This window comes from Penicillium digitatum, chromosome 2, assembly GCF_016767815.1.
Source record: "Penicillium digitatum chromosome 2, complete sequence".
Classification (NCBI taxonomy): Eukaryota; Fungi; Ascomycota; class Eurotiomycetes; order Eurotiales; family Aspergillaceae; genus Penicillium; species Penicillium digitatum.
The window spans coordinates 354,740-367,199 of record NC_089385.1 but is presented as its reverse complement, the minus strand read 5'-3'; the positions used below and the strand labels follow the sequence as shown (position 1 = coordinate 367,199).

General features: G+C 51.3%; 6 protein-coding genes across 6 annotated transcripts; 3 read left to right on the top strand and 3 right to left on the bottom strand.

Annotated features, from left to right (window-relative positions):
- Nucleotides 1-170: 170 nt before the first annotated feature.
- Nucleotides 171-1,369, bottom strand: Pdw03_6217 (Nuclear pore complex subunit, putative; the record flags this gene model as incomplete). Its single annotated transcript, XM_014680235.1, has 3 exons — nt 171-987; nt 1,043-1,298; nt 1,360-1,369. 3 exons carry the CDS (start codon nt 1,367-1,369, stop codon nt 171-173), a joined length of 1,083 nt encoding a protein of 360 aa, XP_014535721.1.
- A 190-nt stretch (nt 1,370-1,559) lies between these two features.
- Pdw03_6216 (ATP binding protein, putative) lies at nt 1,560-2,753 on the top strand (the record flags this gene model as incomplete). Its single annotated transcript, XM_014680236.1, has 3 exons — nt 1,560-1,848; nt 1,902-2,002; nt 2,070-2,753. The coding sequence occupies 3 exons, from the start codon at nt 1,560-1,562 to the stop codon at nt 2,751-2,753; spliced, it is 1,074 nt and encodes a 357-aa protein (XP_014535722.1).
- Nucleotides 2,754-2,925: 172 nt separating this feature from the next.
- Pdw03_6215 (Ribonuclease P/MRP protein subunit) lies at nt 2,926-3,568 on the bottom strand (the record flags this gene model as incomplete). Its single annotated transcript, XM_014680237.1, has 2 exons — nt 2,926-3,269; nt 3,334-3,568. The coding sequence occupies 2 exons, from the start codon at nt 3,566-3,568 to the stop codon at nt 2,926-2,928; spliced, it is 579 nt and encodes a 192-aa protein (XP_014535723.1).
- Nucleotides 3,569-4,139: 571 nt separating this feature from the next.
- Nucleotides 4,140-6,215, bottom strand: Pdw03_6214 (ATP citrate lyase, subunit 1, putative; the record flags this gene model as incomplete). The annotated part of the gene is made up of 3 exons (XM_014680238.1): nt 4,140-5,663; nt 5,715-6,021; nt 6,079-6,215. The coding sequence occupies 3 exons, from the start codon at nt 6,213-6,215 to the stop codon at nt 4,140-4,142; spliced, it is 1,968 nt and encodes a 655-aa protein (XP_014535724.1).
- Nucleotides 6,216-7,291: 1,076 nt separating this feature from the next.
- Pdw03_6213 (ATP citrate lyase subunit (Acl), putative) lies at nt 7,292-8,814 on the top strand (the record flags this gene model as incomplete). The annotated part of the gene is made up of 2 exons (XM_014680239.1): nt 7,292-7,732; nt 7,798-8,814. 2 exons carry the CDS (start codon nt 7,292-7,294, stop codon nt 8,812-8,814), a joined length of 1,458 nt encoding a protein of 485 aa, XP_014535725.1.
- A 2,261-nt stretch (nt 8,815-11,075) lies between these two features.
- Pdw03_6212 (membrane bound O-acyl transferase family-domain-containing protein) lies at nt 11,076-12,389 on the top strand (the record flags this gene model as incomplete). Its single annotated transcript, XM_014680240.1, has 2 exons — nt 11,076-11,827; nt 11,885-12,389. The coding sequence occupies 2 exons, from the start codon at nt 11,076-11,078 to the stop codon at nt 12,387-12,389; spliced, it is 1,257 nt and encodes a 418-aa protein (XP_014535726.1).
- Nucleotides 12,390-12,460: the final 71 nt, after the last annotated feature.

Here is a 12,460-nt window from a genome sequence, read left to right as displayed (position 1 = left end):
TTCCTTTTCGTTAAACCTTGGAAAACTGCTATAGTTGGAATTGAATGAGCGAACGCATGCAATTGTGGGTTGAAAATGTCTTTTTTTTATTAGATTTCATGTGTGGTATCAACATTGGACAGACGCTTCATTTCAGTATGGAATCAAGAGAAGAATACCCGTTCCTAGACTTATTTTGTGCCCTTGCCCTTGGCCTCTGTCTCGCCCAACTCCCGTACGTAAATCTTCACTGTGCCTTCGGGGACCTCGTCATGGCCGTCTTCGAATCCAGGGCTGACGGCAATAGCCAGATGCCGGCCACTAGCACTGAACGCAACAGCCGAGACGCTGTTTTGATATTTTTGATATTGACGGATACGGCGCTTAGAGATTCCATCCCAGAGCGCAACAACACCATCACCACCGCCAGACGCAAAGGTGCCAAAGACAGGGTGGAAAGCCAATGCGTTGACAGGGTAGACGACGTCCACGCCATCCTCAGCAGTCTGGCGGTGACACTTGAAAGCGTACTTGCGGGCCTGAGATTCAGGCGACGGGTCGAACCACTCGACCGCGACACGACCCTCAATGCTAGATGAGGCGTACCCAGCGTCATCAGGCATGCAGGCAACGGCGCGGGTCATGAACTTCAAGCTGCTCTCGCGGCGCTGCCAGGGCTCAACTTCAACTCTGCTACCGCCTGGGGCTGTGCTGTCTGATTGTGCGGTGAGAAGGGCCAGTGCTTTAAGGTCGTAGATGTGCAATGCGCGCGACGCCATCGCGACAATCAGCTTCGTGGCGGTTACGGAGATTGAGAATGGCTTCGATGGGAGGGGGACAATGATAGGCAGGGAATCAGGGTTTGCACCAGCATCTGGCTGGTGGATGTGCAGTGTTGAGTCCCATGAGGCGGAGATGACGATGTTGTGCTCGCGGCTGTATATAACATGGCGCACGCCGGCTTCGTGGCTGCTGAGCACGATTTGTTCGGAGGTGTTGAGGTCGATCCTAATCATTCAGTATAACCCATGGATAGTAGTAGGACCCAATGGAAATAACTCACTTCCTCACGTCCCAGTCCAGTCCAGCTGTGTAGATCTCGTTCTCATTTTCGCCAAAGCAGACGTCCAGTACAGGAGCGCGGTGCTCAAACTTCTGCAATAACTTTCCCTCTCCAACGTTTCCATTCTCATCCCGCAGTTCGTACAGGTACACGTTCTTATCCCATGATGAAACCACAATTCGCGTGGAGTTGGGGTCTGGGGAGAATTTCAAGGCCGAGATGGCATCCGTAGGTGGGGATGCCACAGTAAATTGATCTGCAATAAGAAATTAGACATGGTTTAAATGAGAGAGGAACAATTGCCGAGGACTACTCACGAGAAGTCATCTTGAGCAAGCTGCGGAGTTGTAGAAGATCAAACCCCAAGCTCCCCGGCACCTTTGGCCGTCTCCTTTTCTGCCATCGTCACCGCCCTCTGGTTCCCCGCGCCGCATCGATAAGGAAAAAAAGAAGAAACGGCTTGACATCATTTACTTATAGCACAAATTAATCTTCTCATCTTTGTGATATTGACAAGATGCCCTTTGCCCAGCTGGTGATTGGTCCACCGGGCGCTGGCAAGTCCACATATTGCAATGGCATGCATCAGTTCCTGGGTGCAATCGGCCGGAAATGCTCTGTCGTCAACCTTGACCCCGCCAACGACAAGACATCTTATCCATGCGCGCTGGATGTACGTGATCTAGTCACTCTTGAGGATATCATGGAAGAGGACAAGTTGGGTCCAAATGGTGGTGTCTTATACGCCCTCGAAGAACTCGAAAACAACTTCGACTGGCTGGAAAACGGACTGAAGGAGCTTGGCGGTATGTGTGACATGTTCTAGCTGCATCCTATTCTAATTCTCACGAATTCTCAGATGATTATATTCTTTTTGACTGTCCCGGTCAAGTCGAGCTATTTACACACCATGCCTCATTACGTAACATCTTCTACAAGATCCAGAAGATGGGCATCCGGGTTAGTTGCAGCAGAATCCCAAGCGCAACACAAAGGGGACCCAGCTAACCAGGCTCCCATCAAACAGTTGATCGTGGTTCACCTCGTAGATTCCTACACCCTCACCCTTCCCTCAATGTACATCTCCGCCCTCCTCCTTTCTCTCCGCGCCATGCTCCAACTCGACCTCCCACACCTAAACGTCCTCACCAAAATCGACAACCTGGCCAACTACGCCCCGCTCCCCTTTAACCTAGACTACTACACCGAAGTACAAGACCTCTCTTACCTACTCCCAGAACTAGAAAGCGAGTCCTCACGATTCTCGCATGAGAAATTCGGCAAGCTGAACCAGACCATCATCGACCTGGTCGAAGAATTCGGACTTGTTGCCTTCGAGACGCTGGCCGTCGAGGATAAAAAGAGTATGATGAGTCTTCTACGTGCCATCGATCGTGCGTCCGGGTATGCCTTTGGTCCCGCTGAGGGAGCCAATGATACCGTCTGGCAAGTGGCAGTTCGGGAGGGTATGGGTGTCACAGATGTGCGGGATGTGCAAGAGCGTTGGCTGGATGCTAAAGATGAATACGATGAGCAAGAGGAGCAAGATTTGGAGGAGGAAGTTCGTTTGCGCAATGCGGCGAGCCAGGTTGAAGCGACGGGTGCGGTGGATGGTGGATCCGACGAGGATGACGGACATGACTTCGACGAGGAGCTGGAGAAGTGGAAGAAGGACATGCCGGACAGTGGTGTGCGGGTGCGCCGCAAATAATAACACTGTTCCAACGACTTTTCAGCCACTCTAGACGTCAAATCTGATACGATAAATGTACAATAGCCGATAATAACCACGCACAGTCTAATGCACCAAAAACTGGGGTATCTCATTTCAAAATAAAAAAAATGTACAATACAAAATCTACCAACCTCATCCTCATCCAATCTCACTCATCCATCCCCTCATCCTCACTCTCATCCATAACACAATCAACAACAGAAGGCCCCCCACCAACCAGCTCCCCAAGAACGCCCTTCTCCTCTGCATCTTTAACCCGAACAATCTCCCTCCTAGCCCTCCGAATAGCCTCCTCCTCAGCCTTCCGCATCGTCCCCGAAACCCGAATCACACGGAAAACACACCCACGCTCGCGTCCCGTCCCTGCGCGTTTCTGGCCATTCGCCGGCTCCGGTACGCCAGACATGTACGTAAGCGCCGACCATACGAGGCGGAAGGAGGCTCGCGGACACCGTATGATAGCGGTGGACGTTGCGGGTGAGAGGTATTTTACTTTAAGGCGTGATTAGTGGGCGATATTTTGGATTAATGTGGGGGCTGGAAAAGGGAAGATTACTCGTAATTCCGCCGGCGGAGGCACCGCCTAGCTTGCCGATTCCATAGTCGCCGTATAGCTCTGAGACGGACTCGCGGATCATCTTCGCTAGGAAGCCTTGGGTCAGGGCGTCGGAGGTCGGGGAATGGATTGCTAGTAGAGGGTTGTGTGGTTTTCTTCCTGGAGTTGTTGGCCATGTTTTTGGGTCTGGGTAGAGGATATCCACAAGAAGGTAGCGGTTTTTGAGGCGGACCATGACGGTGTTGGTGTGGTGAAGGTTGGGGATTGAGAGGAGGCGCCACCTGGGAAGCAGTATGACGGGTAGGATACTGTGTGGCTCGTTCGGAATATCCAAGAGCTGCGTGTAGACGTAGGGTGCTAGGTAGAGTATGCAAGGTGGGTGAATCTTGAAGTTGAGGTTGAGGCTAGAAAAGATTGCGACTGATAATCGATAAGGATATTTCCTAATCAGGCGCACGGTCCATTTTCAGGGCGGAACGAGGCCGATATACTTCAAATTTGACGAATTGCAAAGTACTACAGTGAAAAAAAGCATCATGCGGCAATGGCACGTTCATTATTTCCCAAAAGAGGTCTAGTCATCTACTGCAAAACGAATTAAATCAGATCTGTAGCCGGGTTGCACCCTTTTTGAGCGTCAACCCGTCAACTTGGTCATGCCACATGAACGCAGGTACATCGATACACATAACTGCTCAGAAAACATAAAAAAAAGAAAAACCAAGGGATGAACCATCCGAACTCCACCGCCCTGAACGGACGAACTATATGACAGCGGACGGCGCTGCAAAACGTCATAAACAAAATCACAGGTTGACCTCGACACGGCCCTCAGCACCGCCCTTCTGCAAGGTGGGGAGGAGGTAGGTGATGTCATCCCAGGGGTGGCGGTAAAGACCGGTCCGTAGACGCTTCTGGTCGAGGTAGTGGGCAATGAGACCGATGGAGCGGCCGAGCACGAACAGACCGTTGAGGACACCCATGCGCATGTAGTCCTCGCACTCCTCGGGGGAGAAGGCACCGCAGTTGCGGAGGAGGTCAACGAAGCAGACAGCGACACAGCCGTCGACGTTAAGAATCAAGTTATCCTTCTTAGAGGTGGTGACGGTCTCAACAGCGATGGCGTAGTCGAGCAGCTTAGTGCTGGGGAAGTGCTTCTTGACAAACTCCTTGACAAGCTCGACGCGGAGATCGGGGTTGTTGCGGGACTTGACCTTGTGGCCAATTCCGGGGATGAGCTTGTTCTCCTTGCGCATGCTGTCGACGAAGTCACGGGGGCTCAGACCCTTATCGAAAGCCTTGGTGAACTCTTCAGCGGCACCATCCAGGGCACCTCCGAAACGCGAACCGATGGTCAGCAGGCCGGAAACGAGAGCGCTGATAAGATCCTTGCCAGCACGGGTGGTGATGATGGTGTTCATGGCACCGGAGACGGCCGGACCGTGATCGGCAGTCAGCATGAGAACCATCTCGAGGAACTTGCTGGCGTAAGGGGGCAAGCGGCGGCGGAACCACAGGAGAGACATAACACCACCAATGCCGATGTCCTCTTTGAAGACATCGGAAATGGGCATACCGGCGTAAAGCAGCTCCTGGCCACGGTCGTCGGAGATAGTGGAGATGAAGGCAGCGGGCTTACGGACAAGACCGAGTTCCTGAGCCCAGGAGTAGTCGATGGGGATCTTGGGCACAACGGGCTCGGGGGCGGGGGTGATGGTGCCCTTCTGGAGCTCAGCGTCGTAGACCTGCTTGAGGATTTGGGGGAGATCCTCGAAGGTATCGGGGACGTGGATACCAGCTTCACGCATGGCCTTGTTCTTGGTAACGGCAGTCTCGAGATCAGAGTTGGCGGAGGCACCGGCGTGACCGAACTGGACCTCGGTCTTGAACAAGCTGGCGCAGGTTCCGATAGCCCAGGCAACGATGGGCTTAGTGATGGTGCCGTTCTTGACGGCCTCGATCACGCGGTACTCTTCCACGCCACCGACCTCACCGAGCAGCACAAGGATCTTGCACTCGGGCTCGGCCTGGTAGCGGAGCAAGTGATCGATGAAGGTGGTACCGGGGTAACGATCACCACCAATGGCAACACCCTCGAACACACCGTCGGTGTTCTGGGAGATAATGTTGTTCAATTCGTTGGACATACCACCGGACTTGGAGACGTAGCCGACGGAACCCTTGCGGTACAGCTTGGAGGCAACGATGTTGTCCATCATGCCACCAGTGTTACCGATCTTGTACGCACCGGGCTTGATACCACCAACAGTGGCAGGGCCAATAATGGTGATGCCCTTCTCCTTGGCGGTGACCATAATCTCACGGGCACGCTTTAATCGTCATTAGCAATACATCCGAGATCGAGGAGAGGCCAAACTTACACGCTCGGGCACACCCTCGGCAATAATAGCGATGGAGCGGATCTGGGGGTTCTCCATCAACTCCATGGTGGAGGTGTAGACAGAGCGAGAAGAGGCGAAGTTGACAACGGTGTCAACGTCGGGGTGCTTGGCCATGGCCTTCTCAACGTCCTGGTAGACGGGAAGGAGGGTCTCGCTGGTACCCCAGTACATCTTACTGACGAACTGACCACCGAAGGTGTAGATGATACCCGCTACGGAAGGAGTCGAGCGCTTGCAGATGAAATCGAAGTCGAGCATGCCCTGCACGGCTCGGGGTTGCATACCACTGATCTCTCATTAGCCTCTCGGGTTGAGGTCGTACGTGTAGAGCCCTGTAACTTACTACACGAAGCATCGTGTCTTATTGTGGAAAAGGCTGTGTTGGGAGGGCGAGAGGACACGGCTAGGAGGGGCGAAGCGGGTGATGTTGTCGTTGGCAGACTGCACGCCGTTGCCAGCGGAGAGAGTAGAGGAGGGCATGATGAATCTAGGTTACAATTAGCATGCGGGTTGGATTTTCGAAGCAATTGTCCAATAAAGCAGGCAATTGTCAAGAAGGCCGTTTGGAGGGGTGTGGATAGGCGGAAGAGCAATGGATAAATAAGAGAGAAAAAAAAACGGACAACTCACTTTATGCGTTAAACAAGCCGCTCGATGCGAAATTAGAAATAGAGAAAAAGGAGAGAGAGAGAAGATGAGGCAGTAAGAGAAGGGGGCAAGCTGTTGAGAAAAATCCGCGGGGTGAGATACTCGGAGTACTCGCAGATACACCGTACAGCTCGTCCCAGACCGCTGGATCCGCAGAGCAGCTCAACACTTGGCAGTCCCCAAAATACCGGGTACTGACAATACTGTACCCACACAGTAAGTATGGTACATCTCCAATACGGAAAGTATGGGGATGTTGATTGGAGGTACTTCGTACAGAGCACGTCTTTCTACGTTGTACAAATTTCCTTTGAATGTATTTCAAGTCTCTGTATCTTTAAAGCAGAGTCTTTTCCTTCTAGGATTCAACAAGTAACATCTATTCAATTGAAATATCAAGAGCCACAATATTTCGGTAAACCTCGACCTCGGCATACCTCGGAAACCAAATCGGGATTGTTAATTAATTTGCAAGCAAGATCCCGGACTATCAATTCAACAGAAAACTTCTCCAGGCATCGAGGACCAACAAGTTCTCCATACATCTCAAAATAGGAATAAGTGGCGCCACCCAAATGACCTAATACGCTCTCCGTACTCCGTACTCCGATTCAGTACGGAGTGTGGTGGAGAATTTCCCAACGAAGGGCACATCTTACCCCCCACCTTCTTTTGGATCTTCCGTTCTGGTCTGTTCCTCAACAGGTGGGACCTGCCGAGTTGTACGCTGTAATCTCCAGAACAACTTTTTTTTTTGTGTACGCCGTACACTACAGTACACTCCAGAACAATTCCCACCTTTTCCCTAATCTCTCTTTCTTACATTCAGCTCAAAACATCCCCCTCTTTTCCCCTTTCTCTCTCTCTCTCTCTCTCTCTCATCTTTTCCTACATTCAATCATCACATCATGTCCGCCAAATCTATCCTCGAGGCCGACGGCAAGGCCATCCTCAACTATCACCTTACTCGCGCCCCAGTGATCAAGCCTACTCCTCTCCCTGCTCCCGCAACACACAACCCTCCAGCCCGCCTCGCCTCCCTTCACTTCCCCGATGATAAGGCCGTCAAGGATGTCCTCGACCAAGCTGAGGTCTCCTTCCCTTGGCTTCTGACCCCCGGCGCTAAGTTCGTCGCCAAACCTGATCAATTGATCAAGCGTCGGGGTAAGAGCGGTCTGCTCGCTCTGAACAAGACCTGGACTGAGGCTCGGGAATGGATTGAGGCTCGTGCCACCAAGGATGTTCAGGTTGAGACCGTCACTGGTGTTCTCCGTCAATTCCTGGTTGAGCCCTTTGTGCCTCACCCCCAGGAGACCGAATACTACATCAATATTAACTCCGTTCGTGAGGTAAGCTTTCCCCACAGTTTCGAGCGTGGTTGAAGGAAAACTCGAGACTAATGGCCCAATTCTAGGGTGATTGGATCCTCTTCACTCACGAGGGTGGTGTTGATGTCGGTGATGTCGATGCTAAGGCTGAGAAGCTGTTGATCCCCGTCAACCTCAAGCAGTACCCCTCCAACGAGGAGATCGCCGCGACCCTGCTGAGCAAGGTCCCCAAGGGTGTTCACAATGTCCTTGTTGACTTCATCTCTCGCCTGTACGCCGTCTACGTTGACTGCCAATTCACCTACCTCGAGATCAACCCTCTGGTCGTCATCCCCAACGCTGACGCCACTTCCGCCGATGTTCACTTCTTGGATTTGGCTGCCAAGCTCGACCAGACCGCTGAGTTCGAGTGCGGTACCAAGTGGGCTGTTGCTCGCAGCCCCGCAGCCCTTGGTTCTCCTGCCCTTGCCACGACTGATGGTAAGGTCAACGTCGACGCTGGCCCGCCGATGGAGTTCCCCGCCCCCTTCGGTCGTGAACTGACCAAGGAGGAGAAGTTCATCTCTGACATGGATGCCAAGACCGGAGCCTCGCTCAAGTTGACCGTTCTCAACGCCAGCGGCCGTGTGTGGACTCTCGTCGCCGGTGGTGGTGCTTCCGTCGTTTACGCCGACGCCATTGCCTCTGCTGGTTTCGTCAGTGAGCTCGCCAACTACGGCGAGTACTCCGGTGCCCCCACCGAGACTCAGACTTTCAACTACGCCCGCACCGTGTTGGACCTGATGCTGCGTGCCCCTACCCACCCCGAGGGCAAGGTTCTCTTCATCGGTGGTGGTATTGCCAACTTCACCAACGTGGCCAGCACCTTCAAGGGTGTCATCCGCGCCATCCGCGAGGTCGCCACTGTCCTCAACGAGCACAAGGTCCAGATCTGGGTCCGCCGTGCCGGTCCCAACTACCAGGAGGGCCTCAAGAACATCAAGTCCGTCGGTATTGAGCTTGGCCTCGACATGCACGTCTACGGGCCTGAGATGCACGTCAGTGGCATCGTCCCCCTTGCCCTCCAGGGCAAGAAGAGCGACGTCAAGGAATTCGGCGCGTAAACAGTTTAATCCTTCTTTGATGTTTGTTCTTTGCAGCGTGTGTCCGTTGCATCGGTTTGTGGTATAATGCATGGCATGACATGACTTGTTTTTTTGCGGGATTCCGGGGGAGGTCTGCGGATGTAGATGTCACCCCGGCGTCTGTCCTATTTTGCTGAGGGTATGGCGTTAATTCCCGCCCGGGCGAAACGACCCGGTCCTTCTGGTGTCGACGTACATGATTCTCCGTTGATTAGATTTCATTTTCCTATGTTCACTGGCGGATTTAGATCGTGTGATGTCCCGTCGGATAATATCAATGATACGAGGCATTAATTGTCCCAGAATTGTTCTCCATGTAAATATAAAGCCAACAGATCAGATCCAGGTCCGTACGGCTAGATCTGTCCAATGTGAACGTGAACAGATGAAAACCAAAGGAGAGAAGAAAAACGACAGTGCTCAAAAACACCCTGGTAATTCATACGTTTGTGTACCACATGTAATTTTGAATACGCTCAAATTCAGGGACCAGGAGACTAAAAAACGCTCCCGCACCAGACTCCACACAAGCTCCTCTGCACCCCGGATTGACACGGGCATTAGGTCCCGCAATTCGATTCCAGGATATAGTAGGGACCGTGCTGGAGCTGGGGACCATTCCGAGGTGTGGACGTGACTTCCGCTGCCCCGAGATTAGGGCAAGATAAGCATCGGACGAGCGGGGGCTAACTTGGCCTTTCATATTGAAAGTGGATTAGTGCCTATAGTGCTCGGATTAGGGTTAAGGTGTGGCCTACTGCGATATGACATGCGTATTCTTTGATGTAGGGCGCTCTCAATTGTACGGAAAATCAGTGACTGTGTGTGGAAGACCCTACGTAGGAATGTCTCAAGTCCGCGTGTAATTTTAATTTCAAGGCTGTAAAGCTGAAGTGAATGGAGATGGCTGCAAGTTTCAGTGTACAACCGTCACCTAATCACGTTGGGATCCGCGATATACCTGGCATTGGGTGGGGGGATTCCGTTTGATGGACAGGCTCTTCCTTTTTGGAAAATGCGTTTAATCTTGACAGCTGGTGTGTGCCTGAGGTAACATCGCAGAAGTAGCCAGGTCTCAAGTAAAATTGGCAGAGCTATGTAAAGATTATAGGCGACATATTAGACGACAAGGTAAATCTGATCGATCGAAAGGGGCTGCCCAGGAATGAGATCTACGGTTGTTTTGTATATCCAATTGATCTCATTTACAATCAGACTTGATTCTATGTTTAACTCGATTTCATGCAGATTGCTACAAGGCATACTACGTACTACATCCTAACTGCAGGAAGTTCAATCATCATCGAGTGACTGATACACCCCCGCTGCAGGTGACTCCGTTGTCGTTTGAAGTGATATCTCTCCCAAGCCCCTCATTGTCAGCAACCCTGGTAATCAGGTCGAGCGAGTGAATCTCAACTTGTCACGAAGCTCAACAAGCCAAGAAAGGATGAGATTGCAAGGACCAACACTGTTTGAAGGCATCTCGATTTTTGGCTAGACTATGACAATGCTAAGTTTCCAAACACCAATTGTTCACAGCAGCTAGTGACCGTCAATGGAAGACCGGGGTTGGAATCGAGAAATGCGGGGGCAATCCGTCCATCCTACTTGTTGCGTTATGAACAGGGCCAGCTAGGACTTTTTTTCGTTTCAAAGAACTGGATTGGTTCTGTTGATGATCGGTTAGTATCGTATTTGCCCAGGAAGTGACATTTCAACTAACATTTCAAGTCATATAAGAATGCACTTCGTCCATCCGACCTGTTCGCTACCCTTTGGGAGGGAGGATGTTCTGATCTAATCCATCTTACTCCATATGTAGGTAGTCAAGAAAACCGGGATGCTATGGGCGTATATGTCTAGATCGATTCGGGTTAGCACCGTCAGCCACCAAGGTAACCTTCCGAATGTGATAGGTCTGCGGGTGGTCTTGACATCTGTTTCATTAACCCCGGAGGTGTTGAAAATGTAGGAGCCCTCAATTCCTGAGCCAGCTGGGCAAATCTGACACGACCAGTGAATCAATAGTAAAGATACCGACGTCTACGGGTGACCTATATTTGATTGACCATGTAAGGGATTAGGACCCCACCGTGGACCTGCACTCTTCGCAAACGCTCCGATTCACCAATTAGATAATATCATACCAAAACGACAACCCATGCTCCCCATCCCCGGTGAAATCCTCAAATTGAAATGGAAAGAAAAATCTTCCCTTTTGCCTATCTTCAACAGCCATGGATCAGTATCAATCAGACTGGCGATTGCTCGCTTTCTCTATCCTCCAGGGTCTCATCCCCTGCGTGATCCTACTCACAACAGCTCATCAGTCTGTCCTACGTTATCTGTCTATACCATGTATGATATGGATCGTGTCCCAAATGATGTATCCCGTTCAGAGAATGGGATATACGTCAATCAATCTCCTGGGAAGCTCTACAACCTTCATTTTGACAGCTCTGGATTTATTGTTGATCAACCCTCAAGCCGGGCGCGACTTTGTCAATGCAGATGGAAACACGAAGAGCTCTTTATCTCGTCTGGCTAAGACTGTACAGCTACTCACATGCACGCGAGCAGTCAACACACCCCGACAAGTGAAGAACGTCCCACCGTTCCCAGCGTACTACACCAAGAGAGATCTGACTGTGATCCCTCGAAGTCGCTTCTTGATTAGAGAAAGTTCCATGGCGATGTGGCAGTTTCTAGTTCTAGATACGATTAGCATATTGGCCTTGCAACAATCCATGAACAATCACGACGAAGAATGGCCAATTTCTTCTGGCCATCAATGGGATATCCCTGGGAGAGAGTGGATAGCACAGGCTATTCAGACTCTCAGTACTTGGCTCATCGTGTCTCGAATCTTGCTCGGCTTCTACTACCGCGTCGTTTCGATCATCTTTGTGAGCCTGGGGGATTCCCCCTTGAACAGCCCACCGCTTATCGGGAGAATGGCAGATATGTACACGTTGCGGAATTTCTGGGGGTGAGTTGCTTCTAAGCCCAACGATTTGACTCCATCTAATTTCGGTGGTTTTCATAGAAAATTTTGGCATCAGATGCTACGACGGCCCCTCACATCGACGAGCAACTTTGTAGCGCGGGATGTCCTCGGTCTGCCTAGGTCGTCATGGGTGGAACGATACACAAACGTGTTTGTCGTTTTCTTCTTCTCCGGTTTGATCCATGTCTTACTCGATCGTCTGCGAAAAGTTTCACCATGGGATCTTGGGACTATGTCATTTTTCCTCTCTTTTGTTGTCGGCTATGTGATTGAAGACGGGGCGCAGGCTTTCTGGAAACGAATGAAGCGCTCCCAGAGCAACATAGGCTTGCCGGGGCGGTGGGAAAAGGCCCTTGGCTTTTGTTGGGTCATGACATGGCTGAGTGTTACATCTCCTTGGTATTTGAGGTCAATGCTAAAGCCAGAAGAACAGATGATCTTGGTTCCTTTCAGCGTTGCTGGACTCATTAGTATTCCTGCGTTGATGAGTATAATCATTGGCGGTGGTCTTGTGTTGAAGTTTGTATTTAACGGAGAGATTTGAATGAAGAGGGTGTGGCTGATGATGGATATGATGAATCTTCTCCCGCTGGACTGGCATCTCTTCTAAGTATC